This window comes from Anas acuta, chromosome 2 (genome assembly GCF_963932015.1).
Source record: "Anas acuta chromosome 2, bAnaAcu1.1, whole genome shotgun sequence".
Classification (NCBI taxonomy): Eukaryota; Metazoa; Chordata; class Aves; order Anseriformes; family Anatidae; genus Anas; species Anas acuta.
This window is the reverse complement of record NC_088980.1, coordinates 25,447,778-25,474,561: the sequence shown is the minus strand read 5'-3', so window position 1 is coordinate 25,474,561 and position 26,784 is coordinate 25,447,778. Positions and strand designations below refer to the sequence as shown.

Below are 26,784 nucleotides of genomic sequence, written 5' to 3'. Positions count from 1 at the left end.
TTTTCATTGTGACCTTCCAACAATGTCACAGCTTTAGCTTTTAAGTCTGTGTTTCTGGACCACACTCCCCCAAATACACATACTTGGTATTTTAGTATTTATAGTTCCATGCAACCGTGAAACCTCATTAACAAGCCTCATTTTCATACAATGCACTCGAGCTGGTGCACACTTAACGTAAAGTTAATTAGAAGGGAGAAGGACGGATTCTGCTGCAGGTACAGCCTGGCACACCCTGGAGCACAGCCCGGCACGTTATGCAGAGCGGGGGCTGCGTGCTGATGGCCCCTTCTCGGCTGGGAGGTGGAGAACCGTACCCACAGGGAGGGCTGCTTCTCACTGCTTCTCATACAAACGGAGACTAAGTGCTGTGAGTCAGCTTCCAGACACCACGGGGATCTGTCAGCTTGTGTGAAGCCTGTGAGACCCAGAAGCAAATCTGGCTTGCCATGGGGGAATGGAGCACTGAGAGTTCAAGCACTTAATTGCAGGGGCATAGCTGAGCATTTGATCACAGTTAGACACTTCTAGCTTCTTCCAGGAGAGAGACATTTTCTGTGTCCCCCCGATACCATTTTGACAAAGCCTGTAACCACCTGGGTACACATACCAGATTGCAAAAAATCCTAGCCTGCCCCTAAAGCACTGACACATTCGTACCCGAATTGGGCAAGGTACTGCTTTGTCCTGCATTCAAGCCACAAGTGTGAGGATTTGCTTTATCTCAAGTACAAAAGTAGAAGCCCAGGAACTAATCTGATCTCTCTATCAACAACACATTTAAAAGAAGATTATCTCTTCCAGAAAGACTTGCTGTCCTTCAGTAAATCTGTTCTCTGCTGGGTGTTTCTGCAAAACTGCTCTTAATAGCTGAACAAGCTATTCCCAGAGGTTCTGGTGTACTCCCTAACCAGCCACAAAGACTGAGGCACTCAGGCTTCCAAATCATGTGGACAATCAGCACCCCTAACCACCACCAAAACAACAGATAAAGAAAAAGAAAAAAAAAAAAAAAAAAGAAGAAAAAAAAAGGAGTTCAGGTACCCATTCCCTTGTCTGACCAGGAACAGAGCTCAGGTAGATGCTGGTCCATGATGTGCAGCAAACAAACTGTCTCCCTGCTACCATTTTCCTACATTTTTCCATTTCACAAGAAAGGGAAAATAAATAAAAGGATCACCCATGTAGAATGTGTATGTATACATATGACGATGTTTTCCTTAAATTAGGAAGGCCAGATAAGCACCTGAGATTTCTTACACTTATCTGAAAGGTCTCCACACCACTTCCATCCATCACTAATTTTGTCAGCAATTCAATTCAAATAAAGCAGTGACTCATTTTAAACTATTGTTTTTCAAAGGCTATTTCAAGGCTCTTTTCTGATTGCAAAACAGGTGTACCTTGTAACTGATAAGCATTTCAGAGCTCTCATTTACCGGTTCACGGGCATCTTAACACGTAGCACAATGCCCTCATGCTCCCAAACCTCCACAGCACGACTATTATTAACATCCAGTTGCGTTTGTTTGTAGGTACGAAAAAGATTAGTGAGTTCAGCTGGCTATGCAGAAACCCACAAGCACTGTAGCTGCTCCACTCCTGACACACAGAATTTGCAGGGGGGCAGGCAAAGACTTCTCTTCTGGCATCTCTGTCCCCTTTTAGCTTCTATCCATCGATACACCTCAGAAGTTTCTTACATTTACTCTCTGTGAAATCATAAAACCCCATTTAATCAGAACTGCTAAATCCCTTTCCAGTGACAGAATTCACTGTTCCTCCAAGGTCCTTCTTTTGCTAATTCCAAATAATAATAAGGCTTAGTGTTACAGGCAGGAGAAAGAGAGAGTGAACTCCCCCACGTGCTTTGAAGGTGACTTTCCACTACCAAACTCTCGTAAGGTCTCCTCTTACAAGAGAAATGTAAACTTGTGAAGAAAAGACCAATTAAATTCAGAGGATAGCACAGATCTATATTTCCTCCATTTAATACACAAACGTGCAATAAACAGGCTTTCGTACAGCAAGATATTGCATCATTTTCCAACTGCAAAGCAATCAGTCATTCGAAATGTGGTTTGTTCCATCAGATTCTTATCAGTCTCAGGTGACAAGAACATACTGCTTATTACTTTATCCAGTCCCAGATCTGGCATATATCCCAGCAGTATGAAGAGGAGACAGTGTAAAACTCTACTTTCCACTCTGTGTGAAGTCTTACACCGTTCTCTCCTGATTTTCCTGATATGTTTAAGAATGCATTTCTGCAAGGGCACTGCTAATTGTTTGACAGGAATAAATGAAAACTACTATTTGGACGTACTGTCATAACCATTTGTGCATACAAACACATTCTACTCAATATTCCTACAGGACTGCTGGTGATATACCCACAGCAGGCATCATGATCGCTCACATCTCAATGTGATGTTGTATGTAGAAGCAGGACAGAAGGACACTGCCCTGTTGCAAACCTTTCTCCTTCCTCTTTGCTTTCCCTGAGCCTTCATAGGAGGATTCCTGCACTTTTGCATCAGCTGATAAAAAAAAAACTTTCAGTCATCTGCATGGACATGTAGAGTTATGCAAGCACATAACAGCAAATTTTGAGCCCGTCTTTGGCAACGCATCCTAAAATTTAGTAACAGCCAAGGCGTTGATTCATAAACCATAAGATTACAAAGGACTGTGTGGATGTTTTCAGCTTTTACATTTCATCTGATCTGCACACAAAATACTCCAAAAATATGTCTTGCCCGCTTCCCTTAGCACAGTCACCAATGGCCAATTACCAAGACTGTTTAAAATATTTTTGCTCCTTACCCTAATATTTTCTGTCTTGAGTTTTGGGACTGTCAGTACCTCGACAGCCCAGACACTTTATAACTTGAGGAGAAACACACAGTAAGCATAAATGAACAGTAAAAAGTATTTGGAGATGGTGTTTTTTTTTCCCCCTCAAACTAAATGCTTCAGGCTGAACTGAGCAATTCTGTAAAATGATTTTTGCACAGACGAAAAAGACACTTTTTATTAATAAATAACATTCACTTTTTTGCCATTTATTTCACAAGTAGGAAGAATTTCCTAATGTAGCAGAATAACACACATTTTCCAAGGGAAAAAGAAAAGGTGTATGCCCTATTTTTGAGTCATGTAAATAATAGTGGAGCAGAGAAATGATTCAAAGAAAATAATCTTCCTCTGGCAGAGGACTGACCAGACAGAAAGTTAAATGCACTGTTCATCCTCAGGGCTCTCCAATTATATATGTACAGTTTGGCCTTGCCTGGTGTTTACATAACCCCTGCAACTAACATCTTGAACTATTGTACTACAGCAAATATTACTCCAAGCATTAACTGTATGCGAAGAGGCATACAGGAAAAACACTGACAAATTTGTAGCCCACAACCGCATCTGGTGGGAACTGATGCAGCCCTTGCAATGCAAACCATGCCCCAAATCAGTTCTCCACACAGAGAAAGTTTCCAACGATAAGGGACACATGTAAAGCATGTTCTTTTAAAAACCTGCCTCCCGCTCAGCAGCTCATTGTTCGCGAATGGAATGGTGTTTACACAGGAACCAGTCCAGTTTCAGCAATCCGGAAGTCCCGCAGATGTTTCCTTCTATCTAAGCAAAACAAGTTTGTGAACCGTTCCTGCCCAATCAGAAAGCTTCAAAATTCGTTCTACAGAAAATAAAAATAAAAAATTTACTTGACAGAAGAACCTTGGGAAATAAATTCAGAAAAAATGTTATTTCAAAAGTGCAGCTGCTGCTAAATTTATTCATTTGAAAAAGTTAGCCTTCTTTGCCAGTGCATTGTGATCAGGGTTTGGAGGGATGCAGCAGGAAAATGGTAATTTTGGTTGTGCTGGAAAGGGAAAGCAGGGCAGGTTGTTACTCACATGGCTCAAATGCTCTCCTCCAACCAATTACTCCCCCTTCTCCAGACCTCACCTGACATCCCACCCAAACTCTCAGCTACTCTTTGCTTCCTCAAATCTCTTAAGATCTCTTAAATGACAGAAATGGCTGGGCAGGGTATAAAAGATCTTTTTCTCACTTTTTTCTTTTTTTCCCTTTTTAAATTACTGCTACTAGTACACACCAGTCATATGGCAAGCATAAGCACTTCAAAAAACGATGAAGAATTTCATGCTTTGCTGAAGTAAGTCACATTGAGACTGTGTGGTTACCCATCTGACTGTTTCACTTATCTTCCGAAGAGTTTCAGGACTTTCAGGATGTGCCCGATGTTATTGTACTATTACAGAGCAAAGCTGGATCTGGGGTCATCCTGTTGCACAGCTGAACACTGCAAAGGCAGCAACTCACAGGAGCTGATTTTGTACATAACATTTTTTGTACATAACAGTATCTTGCTCCAGAAGATGAACTGAGATGGACCAAATGTCGCTGAGAAATGTATCCATTTTTTCAAAAGTTTTGTTAAAATGCAGCTGCAGAGACCCAATAAAATCATTTAACACCTACTGTCAAAACCAAGGATAAAATATTCCTAACCACAAGTATAACAAGTGTAGTCAGTGCAGTCAGCCTTCTGTGCCCATCTCCGCATTTGCACGCCCCTTCTTCACTAGATTTTATTAAATTTATTCTTGTTCTAGCTATTTTGTGAGTATTATACAAAGTTCCTACCTCTACAATGTTTTATGCACAGCATGCCTGGCAGTTGAGGTTCCTTACCCCAGAGGAGACCTGTGCACGTCCTGAGATGCATATAAGAACAAAGACGGAGCTACAATCTGTCAGCAGTGCAAGGCAGCACTATTGCAATCGACATGGATATTAGCAGTCTGAAGCAGACCCCACTGAGATATATTTCAGATCTGCCTATCAAACAATTATAGCAGAAGGTGGAGGTGTTATTTTTCTCCTTCCTCCAATAATCCTATTTGTCCTTTAAATAAATCTTAAATGTAATCTCAAACTGTCAGCATTTTTGTAAAGAAGTACCAGCTCAGACCTAATTGGATTTGTCAGACAATCACAGCTAACCAGTTCTGTGAGCTCCAGCAGCTGAACAGCTAGAGAAAAATCTTCCAAGTTGGAACGTATAAAAATATGAAAGTTCATTTCAAGAAGAAAAATTTCCTCTGAAAGTAACTGGTAAAAAGGCATAATATGTTCCACAGTTCAAACCCTGTCCCTTAGCAACATAATGATGTGGTGTGGCATAGCTAAGGTTGTGTGAGCTGCTCTGTATAGATGATCAAGGCCAGGATGGACAGGGCCTTGGCCGACCTGATCTAGTGGTTGACATCCCTGCAGGGGGGTTGGAACTAGATGGTCTTTAAGGACCCTTCCAACCCAAGCCATTCTATGATTATTTGCAGTTAACTGTTCAAACATTGCCACTTCAGGATGCAAACTTGTTTTTGTTTTAGACTTTTAAACCATTAATAAAAAAAAAAAAAAAAGGGAGGGGGGGAACAGAGAATTCTGACAGGAACATTTATCAGTAGCACTTGAAAAAAATATACATTGCATTGCTTGCAAATGAAAAAACTTGCAACCTTGCAACATGTATTTTAGCTGAGGAGTTGAAATAGCTACAATGCCTCTGGACTTCTTGACTTTTTTGTCACAATTATAGGAACAGCAATGTGAACCTTGTTCTTTGACAGGTTATCATCAGCTTCTTGTTCTGTACATGCTGCTGTCTGGAATAGTGCACTTCAAGGACAGTTTAGGATACAGTAGTCTAAAACCCAAACAAACCTCATCTTCATGGTGAGACATAAAACATTACAATGATGTAGATGTTACAAGTAAAATTTATGTAATAGGCCAAATCTTACAGCACTTCCAATGCACTCAGACTGATTTGTTTCATGAAGATTGAGATTATTCCATGTATTCTGATCCAGAAGAAAGTAAAGTCACTAGACAGCTTGTACGTTGAGAATTGAAGTGACATTTATTTCACTGGCTTTAAAATAACAACTACTCATTTTTTTAAACACTTATATTTAGGAGAATATCAACTTGAGCACTTAGCAACATCATTTTCTGTATCTGCGTAGCTGGTAAGCAGCATTCCTGTGACTTGAGAATAAAAGTAAATTTTGCATTCTGGGACAAAAGCTATCTGAGATGGTGAATGAGTCTATCGTTGTCTTCATCAATACTCAGGAGCTGTACACTCTCCTACCTGTTGGCTTATCCACACCAAGGAATCCAGCCTGTCCCAGGGTTTTAAACACTTTGTGTGCTGGGAACTGTCCTTCTTCTTCCCATTTGTCCACAAAGGGATTGATCTCCCTGTCGATGATCTAGATTTGAAAAATAAATTAAAAGTTATTAACACAGACATTCCTGTTGAAACACCTTTGACTACTTTTGTCTAAATAATTAAAAAAAAAAAATGTACAGAGAACATTTTGAAAGCACATCAATTTGTTTACTTTCTCTTAGATGCCCTTACTCTCCACCCACTCACAACAATTACCACAGATGCAGTGGGGTAAATATAAGTAGTTCTTTTAGCAATCGGAACTATTACAACAGTAAGTCATCAGGGCTGGTTTAAGCCTATCCAAGCCCTATGAAAATGACAATTCCCTCTCAACATTCGTTACCTCTTTCGGTACTGCTTCTAGAATGTGACAGGAATAGAAACCTTGATTGTCCTCAGAGAGACCCTGACAAAGAGGGTTGATGGCCTATTCACGATGGCCACAGAGGACACACAAGGCAAGCAAGTACAAAGGGCTTCAGCTCCCTTCCCTTTGCCTGAAATGCTCTCAAGGACATTGGAGTTCTTCAAAGCACTTGCGTCCAATCTGAAAGTGTCTGACAACACGTACACTGGAAAAATCTGGCCTTCTTCCAAATTTTATAGCATTCTCAAGACTGGGAATTGGACAACTCTCAACACCAAGACTAGCAACTCTCAGCTGGGCTACTGCTGCACACCTTCCATATGTCAATACCCTAAGTTGTTGGGGACTGCACTTGCTCTACTCAGGCTGCTGTTTTTCCTTCCAGCTGTTGCCAACAAAACACATCTTGAGCATGGCCAGTACGTTCAGGAATACTTTGGAGGTTTCAGAGCACAAGGGTTAGATGTCTTGTCCCATAAAGACATGGATTTTCATGGCCATGAAAAGGGAGCCGAATGTGCAACCTGCACTTTTGCAGCCGAGCTCTAAGGCCTGAAGAACTGTTCCGAAGAGCTCTGTGCCTCATAGCCCCCTACGGCACAGCATGGCTCCCCTTGTCCACCAAGCAGTCACCAGGCAGATGTGTTCTCAAAAGATGTCACTGGCGTGGGGCCCACCTCTGCCTACCTCCACAGGCCAAGCTAGGGGTTGGCACGTGCTTCTGCTGGGCCTCCGAGTGCTCCACACACCTGGGTCAGCACGCACAAGGGTGTCCAAAAGCAAAACCAGTCAACCCTATTCCCCAAACCAAACTGTACCCAAACAAACACCAGTCCCCAATATGATGTCTCTAGTCCATGAACAAAATTTTACTGCTATGCTGTTTTACAAAGAGAGAATTTATTATTTTAAGAACTTTTTGTCTTTTCCCCACACTAAATAAACAAGTCCTGTGGTGCTAACTATTCCTTAAGCTGGAAATAGATCCCTCTCCCTCTTGAAGTGCTGTGCTTATGAGACCCTGTGGAGTGTTCTTCTCAGCTGCCTATTTATTGCACATTCTTCAGAGAATTTCAGCCCTTATATGGCTGCTTTCTGCTTCCCAGTTGGCCGCAGAAATAAGGATACTTCACTGTTGGTAACATGAAATTACTTTTTCACTTTTCTTACCAAATTCTGAGAAACATATACACTGAATGTACAACTCATTCAGTAATTACAACCTCTCTCTCCCTCTTTTATATTGAATAACATAGGCCTCACGACCAACACTAACAAAATACTCAGCAGGACACTACCTAGGACAGCCCTCGTTTAGCCTTCTGTATTGCCATATCCTAAATGCTCAGATTTTAGTGTGTGGACCCTTCACATTGAGTCACAGGCTGTGAAGCAGCTTTTGGCTGTACTCTGTTTGTAATAACATCCCAGTAACACTGATTTGATAACGTCCAGGGAAGTCCCTGAAAGTGGTTATGAAGCCTGTACAGAAAGTTACCCCTGTGTTTTGATAGAACTTGGCAAAAGTCTGCAGTGAATATACTAACATCATTTTGTATTTGTTATGGCTGGTACTGGGCCAAGCGTTTCACAGCCTGCACACAAAGCTACCTTTGAAGTTCAATGGAGTCAGAAGAATGACTAAGGCATTAAAGAAGTTCTTTTACATCATTCCTGCAGATTATAAACTGCTCGCTTCTGTGCCTTTGAGCAGAACTCAAGTTGTCTGACAGAGCCAGAGTTTAATTATTACCAGGTAAGTTTGCCACATCTAGTAAAACAAGATCTACCTCGCATGACACAACACAAAGATGAGACAGCCTTGCTGCACAAATTGTAAATGGTTTGGGTCCCCTAGTTCAAGAAAAAATGAACTTCACAGTCCAGATACCAATATTCACAGTCATTTCTTAGCCATTCGACCATCCACTTGTAACTGCATTTCTGAAAAGCAGTTAATCAGGTTCTGTCAAAAGCTTTTATACTTAGGACACAAATTGCTCGCAAAAATCACATATGCTATTTACAATCACAAATAAGACTTTAAACAAACTAACCTATTTTCAGGCAAGAAAACTCATTCCTTTAAAAGTATTATTTATTAAAATAAGGCTTCAGAAAACACACATCCTCAGATGATTTACACTGAATCTGAGGGAAGGAGGAGGCTATTGGGCAATCAGAGGGCAGACAGTGTGGATGGGATTTGGGAAACCTCTCCCATTGTGCTACCACATACAAACATAAGCCACATTGCTGGAGAACTGCAGTGCTGGTTGATGATTTAGTACTGATTATTGGATATTACTGCCCCTTCATATACTGAAACAGAGAGAGGTTTTCAAAGGGCCAAGTCAGCAATGACCGGAGGAACTCGTGCACTCACTGAACGTGCTAAAAACATTGTTACAAATGGCTGTATTTGGATGCAGGTCAAACACGCTGCATACCTAGCCATTTGACTTGCCCCTTCCTTTGGATTTTGCCAAAATGTCATAGCTATGCCCTCAGAGAAATATTTCAGACTTTAATCAATTTAAATGTTAAGCAATTAATTTTGAATTAACTTACATTTTTTCAGTGCAGACAGCCTTCAGAAGCAAGCAGTAACTGCTGCAGGCACCTTGAACTAAATCATAAGTTATACATGGCATGTTTGACAAATACACAGAAACAAACTTTCAGCAGAAGCCAAGCAGCAGTTCTGTTTAATTTTATATGCTTTATCAGGAGAAATGTGGAAACATTCAGACATGCATCACTTGGATACTGACTACAGTAAGATCTAAAACTCCTCTCTGTAGAAATATCTTAACACTGCATGCCTTAAATGTTATCCATCAGATATTACCAACCACAAAGGAAATCTTTTTACTTAATCTAGCTGGCCAAATCTTAGTGGCATTTGGGATTTAACATCTATTTAGGAGCCATGTATTTTTTTAGCCTGCTGATAGAGTAAACTCAACAGAAATTTTGTTCTTTTCCTGGCAGTAAAGACATGGTAAGTCTCATGTACAGGACTGGTGTTTTTTCAGGCTGCTTCATCCCACCCATAAAGACGTAAAACTAAAGAATTCAGCCTTGGTGTAGTCTACATCACTACTATGATCACTACTGTGGGTGGAATCAACCATGACTTATTTAAAAAAAAACACTGGATAATTGCCCAGTTGGAGACTGATCAAGACAACAGGTTCATTTCATGTTGAATGACAGTAAGAAAAATAAAAGTGTTTTTTATTTAATGTAGTCTTTACAAAGCTTTGTAAAAACACCTGTAGCTTCCTGCTCAGGAAAGGGGAAATGGAGCTGGGAGAGCTGAGGGGGAAGAAAGATAGAAATTCTCATTTTCTGTTCTGGATTATTCTGGTCTCTGTTTAAAACAGAGTAATGAAAATACCTTTCCAGAATACTGCCAGATAGTTGCATGCTTTCATTATTTACCCCTGGAAGTTACTGCCCTATTTAAATGAGAAACGAAACAAAACTACACATCTGGGGATTTTCCTTCATGTAGTACTCAGTATTTTGTGCCGATACTGTACCAGCAGAAACGTTAGCGATTGTCACATAATTCTCAATGTGTTCTAAAACATGCTATTTCTACAAAGGTAGAAACTGTAGTTTAATTAATTTGTATACTAAGAGTGCATACAGATATCCTTTACAGCAATTGAAGATTCCTTTCCATTATTCACCAGCGAGTTTACCTTCTATTAAGCAATTCAGATTAGTAATTAAAGACCATAACATACCAATACATAGTTTCTCATATCTGTCTCTTACAACACTGTACAGTGCTAGTACAATATTTCAGCACACAGTAAACAGGATGATATATGGCCTTAATCTTGCAAAAAAAAAAACAAAAAAAAACACCAACAACCATTAATCTGAATTCTTACACAGGGACAGAAATTTTTACTAAAGATTCATATGACTTATACCTAAGCTGAAATTAGACTGTCTTACTAGCAAAGCACAAGTTTGAGAAAAAGATACTTTTCTATCAAGAAAATTAAATGGACGTAAGGGTGCCATAACATACCAGGTTAAGGTTTTTCCTTTTAAATCAAGCTATAGTAATTGAACTGAGCTCTATTAATATAACAACTAAAGATAACACTATTAATAGGATCTTTAAAGCAACAAAAACAACAACAACAAAAAACAAATAAACAAGAAACCGCTAACGATATTTCTTCCTTGATTATATCAGGACAATTAGCAAAACACTGACTTGAAAGAAAGGAGGTAACAGACTAGAGAGACCTTTGCCTTTGACACCAGCAATAATTAATGAAAATAATGAACAGCACACGATACAACATTTCTCCTGGTAATTTTATTCATAACCTCTGGCAGCAATGACTGCACTGTGAGACAACGCAGCACAGTACAGAAACCGGTGCTGAGGACAGGCAGTGTCTTCCCAGAACAAAGAACTCAAAAAATTGAGGCAGCCAAATCCACTGCAGTGCCCATATGTGCTACCAGGGCAAGCCCACATAAATCAACCACAGGATGCAACAGCAGCACCAGAATGTGCTTTCCAGCTTAATATCCCGTTTGTCTTCTTCCTGAACACAGCAGGAGCTATGAGCTGCCAGGGGGCCTGGATCACCCAACCTGGACGTGATGGGCCTGGGTCTGTGGTGGTCGGTGCCCAGAAGGAAGAGGCCATCACTTGGTCTCCGATGAGATCAGATGCAGAAGCAGAGGCAGGATGGGATGTAGCAGACCACAGGAGGTTACAAATAACCCCATCACACAACAGACGATTGAACCGCACAGCGGGCAGAAATCATTCCCTGCGGTGTGAACCTTGCCTGCTCACACCAACCTATTTAGCGCACTTTCTTCTGGCAAACAAAATCCAATATTACGAGTCTGTCTGAGGTCTGAAGTAATCTCAACAGCAAGGCTGCAACCTACCGCTTCCTCTTTCGGGATACACAACCAGCACAAGCTGATTCACTGAAGATTTCCAGGAAGTTTTGCAGGACCTTTATCTGGGGATTTTTTATTTTTATTTTTTTAAACAACTAATTGAAATAATGGGGCTAGCCACCCAAAACTATGGGATTTCTCTCTCAGCCTCTGGTCCACACTCCCTGTCTTTTAAAAATATACATGTTTTTTCTTGGTGTATCTCAGTACTCACCTAAGAGACCTATGTAAAAAGTAACCCACCACGATACAAGTGGTCCTGTCAAGGTGGTACTTGTCCTAGAGGCTGCCAAAATACTTCCCCTTCCTTGCATGTGGAAGAAGGCCAGATCCCTTGTGCTCACATCATGGGAGACCTGGCATTCAAATACAATTTGCAGATCTCACTCTGTATTCACACAGGGCTATTCAGCTAAATGTACAATTTAACATCCGAGCGAATGACTGCCTATAGAGTTGTCACTGAAGAATTTGCCCTATTCCAGTATGGGATTTGGGACTGGTCCTCAACAGCAATATGGAAATTTCTGTACTCGGAGTTGTCATCAGACTCTTGCTGGGAACAAAACAAGAAAATGTTTTCCACAATGATACAGGGTTGAACTGGAAAAGTTCAATTTAAATGCTTCCATCCGTTTCATGACCCTGTGAAAAACATTTGGATTAAAAAAAAAAAAAAGTCCTAGAAGCAGAATATCTAGATAATTAAAATAAAGAACAAAAATGAAGCAATTCTGACTTCAGCTTTTTTAAGCAGCATGACTCATTTTACAAACCTCAAACCAACAAGTTCTAAAATTATAATTTAGAAGGCAGTAACTTTTAAAGTCTTTCAGAACACTTTCAAGCCATCATCAAGATATTAAATCATAAGTGTAGCACAGAGTATAGGAGAAAGAGCAGGAAAAAACACTGTAATTAAGTATCCATCTAACTCAAAACCTTACAAGCACTAGCAATGAATCTAGAGGGAGTGGTTTAAACATTCATGTAAATGTTTAAAAAAGAATGCTTTGATTTCTTTCCGTATTTTTCCCTGTAATTCCTAAAAACATTTTTTCAGGACATTTAATTTTTTACTTAGAATTTTCAATCTTGTTTTCCCCTTGTCAAAACGAAAAATAAATGAGGAATTACCAAACATACCCAAATCCTTTTAAAAAGCCTTTACTGAGCTTAAAGGAAAGAAATTAAGAAATTCCCCCAAGTTTTATCATTGTTTTATTTTCCATTTCTTTTTTTTTACATCTTCTCCCCCATTATAATTGAGGACTTACAGGTCTAATATGAAATGTGACTGCTTTAGTCATTTATTTAAAAAATAAATTAGCCCTTGTAAACAAGCTCACTGCTATAACAACAAGCACGTTCAATAAAGGAGAGATGCATGGACTGAAATTCATGGACTAAAAAGTAATCAAACAGAAACCCTAAAAAAACATAAACTGTATTAAACAGCAGGATGGGCTGTTCTTATCAGCAGCTTTTTGAACACTAAATGAACACTTCTGAGCAAGGAATGAGTGGCTGGAGGACTCCTTTGAAAGGGAAGGCAGGAAAGTTGCTCTAAAAACTTTGTACTTTATCCACAAACTTTGAAGAACATGCCAGACATTCATACACTAGGCAGGATGTCTGCCAACAGCCACCCCCTGAAAACATCCAGACCTGGGAGGGTCTAAAGGACCATATTGTGATGTCTTGGCCTTTCTGTTCAGTTTGGTCTCCCCAGCCTTCTGCGTGTTCCATGTGCAGAACCAACCGCTCTGCATGACTTCTGCAGGACAAGATGTGATCAGCCAGGCGAGAAAAAAAATGCTGGATGAAAACGACACTTGAAACCAGCCAGAAGATACCATTGAGAAGGATAAAGAAAGCCAAGACATATAGACTGTGTGCATATATATATTTAATTCCATATCTAAAAAGCCTTCCACAGATGTTTAAACACTTCACTGGTTCGACCCCTGCTAGTGAAACCACCCGACTTGGTGTCAGTGCACAGAGCCACGGTTAGGCCCACACCGCAGCCCCTGTGCTGGGCCTGCGCTTCTGCTCATCGTGCTGTCTGCGGCCTGTGTGGCTTAGCTTGTGTTCTGCCTGACGATGTACCAAGTGCTTGACAGAACAAAACAGCACATCAATCATGCTCATCAGGCACATTATATATACCCCCTCCTGTGCACGTGGGTTCATTTAAACATAAGTACACACATTTCAGATCATTCAGCTTTCCTCTTTTCCCTTCCCCAATGGGCAGCATTTGAGCTCGAGACATTAAAAGTTAAGGAGACAAAGTCACTCCAGCTCATTGCTGTGAAGGTGGTTGAAAAGGGCAGATAACAAGTCATTGCTAGCACCTCGGGTATGTTAGGAAACTTTTACTTTTGGTCCGTTACGGCACAGTGAGGGTGAACAGGCCTGGCTCACGTCCGCCTTTCTCCTCTGCCTTTAGACATAGCTGTGGCCAGAGCTCAGCTTCCCAGCGGGTTCAAAACCAATATTCAGTAGACTCAGAGAAAAGGAAAGCAGAAAAATTTCCCGAGTGCTCGAAAATATAAGACAGAAATGGGAAGACATGTTTAAACTTGATTAATTATAGCGCCGTAATTCCTTTTTGTACCTTCAATTAAGCCATGCCACAGGCAACAAGGAATCATGCAATCTGCTACAGCACTGGGTACTAAAGACTGCAGAGATCAGCCAATACAGGAACAAATTGCTACTAAATTAAATTTTCCCTTTCCCAAAGGGAAAAAAATCAGCAGAGGGAAAAGCCCTATAATGTAAGACTTGGCAACATCTCATTATATAATAAAACATACCTGTCCCCATCTATTTTATTTCCAGCAAGAAAAGCATGCACATTATGAGTATAATGCAATTTCTTCTGCTCTATTCATTTGGCTGTAATTGGACACACTTCTGTTTAAATCATTGCATTTCTTCGCTTTCACTGTGATACAATTCCCTGCAGCATACATAATACATAAAGTAAAGCTGATTATTGTTTCAAAAATTCGAATAATGCAGATCTTTTGGTTCCACATAGCTGGCTACAGTTTTTAGTTCAGGACACAAATAAATAAATAAATAAATAAATAAATAAATAAATAAATCAACAACAGAAGTCAACCCCGAATAAACCACAAAGCTTTTGCCACCGCTTACCTAAAACTTAAAAGCCTACAAGTCCTCCAGGGAATGCAGTGCTAAGCAGGGATGCACATAAGGACAAACCCCTCCTGCATATACCTGGGAGTTTCTGCAGTCCCTTGCACAGTCCCAATCACAACACCTTCAACAATCCTATTCAGGAACATGGTAGAAAAAGGGGGGATCTCAAAATTGCCTCCCTTTCTGGACTCCAAGAACTGCAACTACCATGCTGAATCCTGCCCTCCAGCAAAATCAGGAAAGAAATACAGCTGCAAAGATTCCTGAGATCAGGAAATTGACTATGTTTGTATGTTCCAGGGAAATTTCTCAACTTCTTTCTTTTGAACCCATTCAGGTTTTATTTATTCCTCTGTCTCATTTGTAGCATCTGGAGTATCCTCCATTCAACCACACCATAATGAGCAACTTAATATGCCAGCAAAAAGAGCATTTCTTAACTCTGATTCTCAGCATCATGGGGTTTAAGCCATGAGAGGCTCTGTGTTCTTCTTGGACAATAAATTCTGTTCCTTTTACCATGACCTTTTTGCAAAAACTATAAATTCTCCCAGGGATCTAGAAAATATATTTACATGTATATACCCTGTATAAACATAATCATGTATAGCATCCAAGGAGAGGCATATAAAAACATAATTTCTACCTGGGCAGAGAATAATGCTTTTTCCTCATTACTGCCACAGTATTTCCCTCATGTCAATCTACAGCCAGAGACAAGTCAGGCTTCTCTGAATCTCTGAGTTTTGAAAATGGAACTCTTCTTAGCAGAAACAGAGTTTCTTGGTTATGAAACAAAAAGATTCGAGAAGAATACTTAAAATATCAGAACTTTCATCCATACAGCTACTTGTTCCAAACCCACTGCTGTGCTATCCCTGTGACTTACATAGTTATTAATGTGAATGCGTAAAGCTCATATTCTTTCCCTCTATTTTGGTCAGAGGGACTTTTTGTGCACATGTGGTATCATTATGGGGAAAAACTAGATCAAAGAAACTCCCTTTTCCACCTCCAAACAGCCAGCACTTGACTAGATTCAGACTCAGCCACAGTGACCACAAATGCTATTCCTAAGAACCGTGATTATTCGTATTTGCTCTGGATTACACCCCTGCATGAACAAAACACATTATCAGGCCACCTCTCTGCTGAAAAGCATTAGGACATCATGAAAATGTACAATGGTTTCCAACCTGAAAGGCATGTACCCCTGGATTTTATCCATCTGTGCCACCCACACACTGCTCAGGGCTCAGCACTTAACACTGTACCTAGGTAGAAATGCAACATGAAAACTGGGTAACTCTTGGTGAGATTGGTTGTTTTGAGCAACATTTCATGAAGTGCTGGCTGGGCTATACAGTTTGTCCAGACTGACAGACTTCCTTCTTCAGGAGACCTCCATTAGCAGACCTTCCAGGTGTTCATTGTGCTTTTTCACCAATTAGGACCAGAAGTGGCAAGCAACATCTTCTACGACTTCCTAGCGCATCACTGGGCCACGTTCAGGCAAAAGTATCTGTGCTGTTACACCTGCACCCAGAGAAACACTCCTGGGCATAACACAAGGTTTACTGACTGCATCCAGGTGACTCACATCATGAATCCTTAGATAAAATATATTCAGAACTGATACTAACTCCCCTTTTGCCTTTACCTTTTCTTAATCTTGCATCAAAGAAGAAAAGTGTTCTGTGGAGCTATTCAAAGCATGGCTCTGCATATGCCAAATTGCAGATGGAAATAATGGAAACCCACCAGAGACTCACAACTTACACCATTTTATAAATGTGCTGGCACTTAAATGATGTTCATTACTGTATCAGCTGAGCTGGGGTATCCTCACAGATTAAAACAGCTGACCCCACTGAAGGACTGCTAGTTCTTAAAACTGATTCATCAACAAGAGATTTGGACTGTCATCTCAACCACAAGAAGCTTACACAGAATCTACTTACCACATTGCTCCAGCATCATGGGAAACATTTTTACTCAGCATGTGCCTGTTCCATCTACTTTCCATTTATCGTTTTCTTTGTGGCTGGGATAAAGCTAAACTGAAATAAAACGTTCCACATTTCTCTCCATATGAGGTGATCTACAGCTTACCCTGGGGAAGGTTGGTTTCTTCTCAAGAATAAGGGATATGTTCCTAATTTCCACTTCTGTCTTTGAAAATTCAATCATGACGTACATCCTTGTTCTTATCCCACTGCAAACTTCTACCAGCAACACTTGTGACCTCACCAGATCTGCCTGAGGAGAAGCTCCCCTCTCAAACACTGTAGCACTGCTCCAATCCAGCCTCCTGCCCACAGCCAGTTTTGGAGATGCTGGCAGAGGAAGAAAAGAACCCCTGACAAAATCCTGCTGGTTCTGGAGTGTGACGGAGGCCAAGGACCAGCAGGTGTGGTCACAGGCACATCAGGTCACCTCTCCTCCCACACTCCAGCCTTTCAGTCCTTTAGCTTTCATCAAGCTCATGCTCCCCAGGTTCTCAGGACCAGACACCAACAAGCACAGCTTCAAGTTGAACAGTTTGGCTTCCCCATTGATCCCTTCTCCTCAAAGCCCAGAACAACTGTCTGCACCTTGACGTATCAAATGTTTCTGGCACTTTCAGGAATACAGCTTGCCACCCATATTAGTTTGCCCAACCTCAAGTTTATAGGGCATATTTTGAAGCCTGCAGTACATAAAATGGCAGATTGCAGATAAAATGGTATTTCTGAAAGTACCTAAAATCATTAAGCTTGTCCTGACTTACTCTTACAGAGAAACTAAGGCTCTAATTTTTTATGAGAAGTTAGGAATTAAACATTGAAACCCATTTGAGGAAACACAAACCTCAGGTGATGGCATCACCAAGTAACCCAGGATCTTTTGTTCTTAAAGTAGGTTGGTAATACAATGATTCTTGACTAGATGCACAAGCCTGGCTGTAGCACAGAAAATAATTTTAAGCAGCACACCAAGTGTCTTGGAAGTATCCTTGCATAATCCCTCAGTGCCCACCTATCAAACTTGATCTTCAGGGACTGGAGCCAGAGGTCGGTTTTCATGCTCCCTTTGAGCCTTAACAGGAAAAAAAAATCTGCCGGAAAGTCAAAGTCCAGAACAACGCAAGCTGAAAGAACAGCTATCAGAGCACTAGGACACCTGGCTGGGAGCTGCTATGTTCATCAGTGTGCCCACTGGGCAGGGGGAGAGATTTAATCACACATTTCCATACAAATGGGACCCAAAACGATTTAAACAAGGTTATATTTTCTGAACCATCATGGCATGACCTATGTAAAACACAGACATTTGCTCAGTCATAAACTGCTTATTTGGGCAGGGTTTTAGTTGTCTGAAGTGCATACCTGCATTGCCTACTCCATTCTAGTGTGACAACACAGGAAAATAGCAGCTGGAGTTGAACTACAAAAATACCCCTCAGGCACAGTTCTCCTGCTAGAAGATGCTCACTGAGGACTAAGGATATGCAGTGGAAACTTGTTCTCACATGAATAATGTTGAGGGGGGCAATGCAACTGCAGTCTCACATGCACGCACTGCTCTGGCACTGTGCAACAAGTAAACATGCTGCTTATTATACTGCCTTTACTGCATTTTTGCTACACAGCAAAGTAGTTGTGTATTAAATGACATTCTTCTGGTGATCAGAAAAAGCTTTCTTCAGGATCTGCTCGACTGTGCTGAAGCTCATGTTTTCCTTCTCTTATTCTCCCAAACTCTGATTTAAAAGCAACTCTTTGGCATGGCACTCCTGAATGTGTCAGTGGTACCTCTTATTGCGCTGGTATATCCCAGCTGCCCTTTCCGATAACGACAAAAATCAATTACGAAAATTTCCTCTCTGTTAAATTTCAGCCAGATATTCTTGGCAGGAGCAAATGATATTTCTGTGTTTATTCATACCAGCAAGGGATCTATCCCCAAAATGTTTACAACATGTTTCTGTCAGGCACAAGATGACACAGGCTACTGCAAATACCCCAGAATTGGGGGCTCCATGTTGTTTGCCTTGGATAGAAGGGCACTCAGTGCAAAAGCTGTGAGGCTTACAAATGTCACATTATTAACTGTCTCCTTGCCTAAACTTCTACCTCAAATGCATGATAAATAGTGTTTTAAAATTAGAGGTCCCAGTCGGGTATTTTGCGGCTTATTTTGGATCCTTCCTCTCTCCTTTTCTCTCTCTCAACTTAGTGAGAAAGTAATTTTAAGTGATTTATTTGTAATACCAGCAGCCAACTACTTGGCTGTTCTGTTGCTGTATTTTTGTGATTTGCTATAAAAGATGAACAAGCCAACTCTATCCAGTACCTTTCACTATTTTGTAGAATGTCAGAAATAGACATATAATTTTACAAAAATTACAAAGTTTACAGCAATTTTACTAGAAAGTTAGAGTGAAAATCAATATCTAATTCAGCTTTTGCATGCTCTAATATGAAGAGGCTTTAATTCCTGTAAAAATATCTATTGTAATGGAGAGAAACTCTTGACACTGTTAATAACTTGGGCCAGACATACAATCCAAGTGTGGCAAATAAGGCCAGTGGTGTCCTTTGGTGAAGTCTCACTTTCACATGAATCCCTCTTATCCTACAGAGATGTAACACAACGTAAATAGACCAAGCCAGCACCAGATGCAAAATGAAATCTCATTTATATTAGATGCATTCGAAGTATATGCCAATCCTTTTCAAACCTATTTCCCAAAGCTTCTTACTACTAATGCCAGAGGAAAACAAAAATGGATATGTGCATGCACATATCATATACGTATACGCACAGTTATGCATACACCTAAAATAGCTTAAACCTTTTTACTTCAAGCCAGTTACACTATAATTACTGCACTAAACTGTAGGATACCAGTGCATTGTAAGCATTGTTCAACAAGGTAAGGAAAAGTTACGTTTTCAATTTCCAAGAGGAAGGGTGGTGACCTATAAAATAGTAAAGGAAACCACTCACAAGGTTATTTCAATACCCGTGCTAAAAACAGCTCCCTGGAATTACAGGAGTCTCTTCCTCATCCTGCTCAGAACAATTGGAAAAGTACAGATCGTTTAAAATACATTAATACAACAGATTAAAAAATAAAATAAAATAAATTGAGACAAAAAAATAACAGTTTTCACTAATGGAATTGCACTGCTCATTTCTTTAATTTCTCTGGTAGTTGCATCTGGATTTGTCTAGTGGAAAGAGTGGCCCAAATTAAATAACCATTAAATTTAAAATGCGTTACAGATCCTGAGTGGTCATCCTCTCCCAAAGACTTTACTTTTCAGTTTATCTTAAATTCACTGGGGACAGGTTTAACTTAAGCCAAAATAAACACTGATTGCTAGAAGCTTTGGGGTAAACAACATTAGACTGGGTTTGACATAAACTAGCGTGTGTTTTTTTTCCCTGTATGATCAGACAAAAACTAAAACAAGTGTTATATAACCACTTTGTAAAATACAGGACAGGGATGAAACAGGTTTTGTGGTGCTTAGTGTATTTTTTTTTCCAATACATTCATCACAGGCACGCATGCAGCAATCCTTCCCTGCCAAAACAGGACTTCCAAACCCCCCAGATCCATACGACTGCCTTCACTAAAGCCTTGGCCTCATTCTATTTCGGAATGCCACGGATCTGAGATAAGGCAAAGTTCAACAATGAGCAGCATTTGCTGTCCTCCCTGCACGTGCAGGAAGACTGCTGCAAAAGAAGAGCTACAGCTGAGTGACACAGGGCAGAGGAAGGCAGGTGACTGCTGACAGACAGACAGACGGCCTCAGCACAAGCCTGACACTGCAGTATTTGCAACATAATCCTGTACTTGGCATCCAGGTGAGAGAAGATGATTCACTTGCAGCATTTTTACTGATCCTTTCTCTGCCAGCTTATTCCTGCTTTGAACCAGGTCCAGGAATTTAGATTAATGAAACTAATTTGTTAGGAAGCAGACTGGTTGTGCACCAGGTTTCTTTGTATTATACAGAAAATGAACACACAACTGCAAAAGTTCAAGGCCAAGAGGCCTACTTTTAGTCATAGAAAGCTTTATGAATTAAATGGCCTTTGCAATATCCTGTTTCAACACTGAAGTATGAAAGTCAGTTCAAAAAAAAAAGAGAAATCCGAAGAATTGCATGAATCAGAAGTAGCCGCACTATCTTTTCTCCACAGTGCACTGGGAAAGAGGAGAAAGTTGAAAAAGGATGAATTTATCCTAAGAGTGTATGATTCTTCATGTCATTTTTAAAAGCTTCCATCAAATGCGTAACAGCACAGCTCCCAGTCACAGGGAGCTAACATCAGGCAATCCAGGGTGCCCTGTGTTTAAAAAGCTACGGTGCAGGACCTGGCAGGAGCTGAAAGTTTATCTCCAGGGTCATCAGGGACAACCCCTTACACTTCATCACGCCCACCTCTGAGTGCACATCAGGCTTCTGTATGGCTGCCGTTATGATAATGCTGCTTACTCCTTGTGCTCGGTACTGAACTTCAGCACTTCACTCACCATAGTCCACAGGGAGATTTCTCACATACATGCAGCTCATCCCATCCCATCCTGTCCCATCCCGTCTCATCCCATCTGACTTCCCCCTGGCAGGCGCCCCCAGCATGCCCCAACACAGGACTTTCTACCAACTGAATGAATGAATGAATGAATAAATAAATAAATGCACCTAATTATCTAACTTTGACTGGCACGTATCATTATACTTCAGCCTTCCTGCAGGTGCCAGTGACCTCACTGTTGGGCACAGAGTTCACCAATGCCACCACCACTTGCAGGGCAGCATTTGGCGTTCAACTCCCACTCCCCCTGACCCGATGTGCCTCCTTTCCCCTCGACCCATGCCTTAGTCCCACAACAAAACTAACTTTCACTCCCCTTAGCACCCCTCTACAAACACCGCCCTGGCGCTCGGCATTCCCAAACACAGCAGCGGGGACACGGGGCCCCCATGTCCCGTCCCGGGCTGTTGCTCCGTGCCCTGGCCGCCCTTCCCTTCCCTCTTCCCCTCCCTCCTCCCTTCCCCCCGTCCCTCCGGCGGGCGGCAGCCGAGCCCCCGGCCGCTCAGCCGGGGAAGCCTCCGCGCTGCCTCCGCCCGCCCCGGGGAAGGGGGAAGCTCTGTCCGGAGGTGGCCTCGGCCCCTGCCGTCCCCCCGCCGCCCCCGGTACCTTCCTGAGGGCCGCCCGCAAGGCGCCGTGCTGCGGCGTGCCGGGGCCGTGCCCGCGGTGCCGCCGCCCGCAGCCGCCGCCGTGCAGGGCCGAGCCCCGCAGCGCCCAGCGCCCGCAGCCCCGCAGCGCCATGGCCGCCGCCTGCCCCGCTCCGCCCCGCCGGGGGCCGGGGCCTGCTTTGGGGGCCCTGCACCGCCCCGGCACGGCTTGGCACGGCCCGGCACGGCTCGGCTCGGCTCCCAGCAGGCTTCCCCTGCCCGGCCGAGGCAGGCCGTCGAGGGGCAGGGAGGTTTTTTGAGTGCCAACCAGCGTGCCCCCCCGTAAACAGGTGGTGAAAGCAAAGGGACCCGGCCGTGCGGAGGGAGCGAGGCGGGCTAGGCTGCTTTGGGATTTATTTATTTTTTGTACGAAAAAGGAAAAAAAAAAAATAAAGGAGAAGATGATCTGCTCCTGAGCGTGTAGGACAAGGAGCTGTGGGGCTGGGGACCGGCAGCCTCAGGCGATGACACAGCCTCCCTTCTCCTTGAAGGGGTTCTTGTCCTCCGGGACGCCCTTCACCAGCGGGTCCTCTCCCGACCGCTCCTCGATGTAGTTCTTGATCTCCTCGGAGCACTTGGACACCTGGAGAGGGAACACACACATGGCAGTGCTGCGGCCAGAGCTGGTGGGGCGCATCTCAGCCGCGCCGTGGTGAATTCACATCTTTCCCTGTTCACCTGCCCACCGAACTGTCTGATAGCCAACGTGTTCAGGAACAGCAAAATCTCAGATCCACAACGTGGTGGTATCTGTTTTCCAAGCATACGTAACTTTACATGCTTTTCCCAAATAAAACATCCCACAATGATTTTTCGGTGGCAACACAAGCCCCCACCCTGCAGTTCTGCAGGAGCAGCCACACGTCTTAAATGGTGGGCAAGAACTAAGTAGGAAAGCATGTACTACCGGTGACCTGGGGTTAATCGAAACAGCGGTTCATAAAATACCCTGTCGTGTTAAGAAAGGGCATAACACACGTGACAGCTTGCATGCCATTCACAGCAAGGCAGCACCCAGTGGGGCAGGCCTGCACAGACACCCGCCCGTGAAGAAGGAACGGGTTTATTTTTGCCCTCTGAAGGCAGTGCGTGCAGCAGGTGCAGCCACAGCGGGTGTGGAGCCTGAGGGCACACAAGCAAGTCCCACCAGCTCCAGAGGATCCCTAACCACACGCTCCTGTCGTTTCCCTTCCCTGTGGCAGCAGAAACTGTCCTCAGGCGCCTGAATATGGGACACTTCTAAGGACATGCTCCCAACTGTGCCCTGCTTCTGCCCACAATCCCTGTGCAGACAGCAGTCAGTCAGCACTTAATTTAATTAGAATTCATTAAATTCTAATTTAAGGCCCGTTTGTCGCCTTCCTTGTAAATTGTATATTACTGCAAAGGCAAAATGATGGCAAGAGAAACAGTGAATTTACTTGCAGTATCGCTGGCTCTAAGCCATCAGAAATAACTCACGGTTAATTCCACACCAAACCGTGCATGGAATAAGACCTAACTATCTCTAGCTGTCTTAGGGCAGAGAAGAATGTGGACCTGCAAATCCCATTACACTTGTGCCTTGCTCTGCTGTGCCTTGCAAACCCATTCCTTCGAGTCGGGGCACCTTACGCCATGGTGTAGCTGTAAAGGTAGAGGAAGGGGTCAAGAAGAATTTTGGTAAACATCTGTACTATTGCCAACAGTGGGTTCTGCACTTCCATGTCCCTGTAACACCTGTCATGGAGCTACCAGGAGACTGAGACAACTACAACACAAATTCTCACAGTGAAACTTTGTATAGCGCATTGGTAAAATTGAGGACATCGCCTGTGCTTTACTACAGATGGTTTGAAAATGCCTATTTCCCTAAAGTCTTTTGGGTTATTTGGAATATTTAGATAGGGTTTTACATTTTTATTATGAAAATCATAATCTATACATCCATTTCAGTTGCTTGGGAACTCTCTGAGGGATAATCTAGGTGTCTGTAGTACTTGCACGTGTGGTCCTCAGCACTGCTGGAGCTGGCGCCCATACCACACCTAACGCGTACACCCACTGAGAGCTAACTGGCACCTAAAATGTATTTGTGGCTTTCTTGTTTTCTGAGCTAAGTACCTAGAGCTAATTCGCATGAATAATTCCACTGATCCCCTAACATAAACGCGCTTTAGTCCTAAATAGAAGTGTTTACTTTGATGAGTTTGCTTCTGCTGGAATGCAAAATAAGAAGAAAAAAAAAAAAGTTTTATCATGGACCGAGATCAGTTCTGCTCTTCCACGTATAGAAACTGTGCAGAAAGACAGCAATAACCACCAAGATCACTGGAAAACCACTTCACCCGTGGGAAGAAGCGTCGATGACGGAGAAGAGCGCGGTGTTTTCCGCCGGAGCGCGGCCCTGCAGCAGCACCCCTCTGGCCTCTGCCCCTCGCTCGGGCAGGGCGAGGACGGGCTCAGCTTCTCCCTCTCCCCCCACACTGCTGGGGGCCGTGCCGGGCCGTGCCGTGCCGCACCCAAGGCCACGGGAACGGCGGGTGCCGGTCCCTCGGGGCCACCCCCTCTCCCCGCAGCCTCCCCCTGCGGACTGGGGGCGGCGGGAGCCCGGTGCCAGCCTCACGTCGGGGCGGCTGGGGGTCCCTGAGGGCGATACGGGGGCAGAGCGGCCCCCAGCGCCCCTGCCCCTCGCAGGACCGGGCTGTCCCGCTCCGCCCCGCCCGGCTTCGCCCGATCCTGCCCCGGGCACCGCTCCCGGTGGGTGCCGGGCTCCTCGCCCCCCCTTGTCCCGGGGCGCCCCGCGGCCGCTGCCTCACCGGCTGCCTCTCCAGCTTGACTTCTTTCCGCAGCTGCTCCACTTCCATTTTCAGTTTGTCCTTCTCGCTCAGGTCCTCGATGTTGATGGCCGGCATGGTTTACGCTGCCGAAGCCCGGAGGGAGGCAAAGAGGGAGGACAAAAGGTTACCGCTGGGCAGCGAGGCCGGCCGGGGCCGGAGCCCCCGGGCGGGCTGCGGGGCGGCGGGGCTGTGGGGCGGCGGGGCTATGGGGCGGCCGCCCCCGGCCCGCCCCCGGGCTCACTCACAGGGTGCCGCCGGGCTGTCCCGGCCCGTCCCGCTGCTCCGCGGCCGCCGCTTCCTCCCCGAGCCGCTCCTCGCACCCCTTCCCCGAGCCGCTCCGGCCTTTAAACCGCCGGGCTAATCCCCCTATAACCGGATTAGGGCCAGCCGTCCGGCCCGGCCCCGCTCCCGGGGCGCCGGGGCGTTCACGCCGGGGCTGCGTGCACAGGGAGGGCTCCGGGAAGGGTGTCCCCCCCCCGGCCGGGGGCTCATGCGGCTGGATGCCCAGTCCCAGCGCTGAGCAGCCTTCCCTCCGCTCCTGCCGTCCCGCAGGGTGATGCCGCCCGCATCCCTGGGCTCCTGCATCTCCTGGTCCGGGAGGTGAGGCAGCAGCAGGTGTTTAGCTCGGGTGCATTCCCCACTATTCGCGCATTAAAACTGAAAGTGGAGGGGACTAAAAGGCTGAGAGGGGAAGGAACCGCTCTCGGGTCAAGTGTCCAGGCTGGTAGGTTTGTCTGCAAGGCAGGGCTGCAGCTCTGCGTGAGAGGGCTGCCATGCCTGGCCTGCACTGCATATCTCAGGTCGTGCAGCTGTAATGGATGCTGAGGACTGGGGATGCTCTGTGTGAGAACTGATGGGTTCAGAAAGCACAAAACACCCCAAACAGGCTGGTCCTTCTACCCTGTTTGTACAGCACCTGGCATCTCGGATCCTAGCAGCCTTTTTCCTATGAAACCAGCAGAGGCTGAATCCGCACAGCCCCAGCCCTTCACACTGAACAAAGCTGCAGGCCTGGATGCAGCCCTTAAAATGGGCCTGTATGAATCCTTCTGGGTTTGGGGCACTACAAGGCCCCTGCAGGTAGTTCTTCCTCTTTCTTTCCACCTCTGACTAGAGCCATAGAGACGCTCCTTTGTCCTCTCCCCACCCACCAGGGGTAAGCAGCTGCCAGCAGTGCAACATTTACCTCCTCCTCCTCCATTGCTGCTCCTATAGTGCTCCCGGGGTTTGTATCTGTTTTATTTTATCCAGTCTATTAAATCAGCTCCTCTGCCCATCCATCCCTCTAGCTGTTATCTCCAGCTGCTGGTATGCAACTTCCACACCCCCACAACCCGCACTGGCAGCTGCATCCCCAAAGCCCACCAGGTGCTGGTCCTCGTGCAAGCCAAAACAGCTGGAAGGAGCAGGCTGGCCTTACACAGCACAGCCTTTGCCCACACTGCGGGATGGCTGTACAGGGTGGTGGGCTGCGGAGGGCTGAGGGGAACAGGGGCTGTCACTGGGAGCAGAACAGTTGCATCTTGGCATCAATAACCCTGTGGTGGAAAGACTACAGCGAGCTGTCTGCTGGCTCTGCCTACTAACTGCTAACTACAGTTAGTAAAGGGCTTTTTTTGCCACTCGCTACATAAACTGTTTCTCTAGTTCATATATTTTTACAAATATTTTCCTAATCTAAATGAACCTGATTGCTGCTACAGCAAAGGAGCAGCTGAGTAAATGCTACACTGTGCTGTGGTATTGATGGATAGGTGGGTTTAGTTCAAACTTTGATTTGTGTGTGTGCATTCACTGAGGAAATGGAAAATGGTATTAGCATGACAGCATTCATTTTGCTGCTATTGTTTAAAGTGGTATTTCTATGGCTTCTTTTGAAATTCCAACAAAATCCGATGAAAGCCAAAGGATGTTAGTCTAGTAATATTAAAATCACTTGAGAGTTCCCTAATAATA

At 44.0% G+C, this 26,784-nt stretch overlaps 2 protein-coding genes across 2 annotated transcripts in view; both read right to left on the bottom strand.

Moving 5' to 3' along the window:
• The window catches only part of LOC137852335 (probable acyl-CoA dehydrogenase 6), an 85,916-nt gene extending 63,772 nt beyond the window's left edge, over positions 1–22,144 (bottom strand). Inside the window, exons 1-2 of the mRNA XM_068673967.1 lie at positions 21,972–22,144; positions 6,188–6,308 (exon numbers count right to left, since the gene is read on the bottom strand). Of these exons, the coding sequence (XP_068530068.1) occupies positions 6,188–6,308; positions 21,972–22,103 (253 nt within the window). The 5' untranslated portion in view covers positions 22,104–22,144. The remainder of the gene's footprint in view (positions 1–6,187; positions 6,309–21,971) is intronic.
• A 202-nt stretch (positions 22,145–22,346) lies between these two features.
• On the bottom strand, positions 22,347–25,264 carry LOC137852338 (guanine nucleotide-binding protein G(I)/G(S)/G(O) subunit gamma-11). Its single transcript, XM_068673971.1, has 3 exons — positions 25,074–25,264; positions 24,808–24,911; positions 22,347–22,592 (listed from the first exon to the last, which is right to left on the bottom strand). The coding sequence occupies exons 2-3, from the start codon at positions 24,901–24,903 to the stop codon at positions 22,467–22,469; spliced, it is 222 nt and encodes a 73-aa protein (XP_068530072.1). The 5' UTR covers positions 24,904–24,911; positions 25,074–25,264; the 3' UTR covers positions 22,347–22,466.
• Between the last annotated feature and the right edge of the window lie 1,520 nt (positions 25,265–26,784).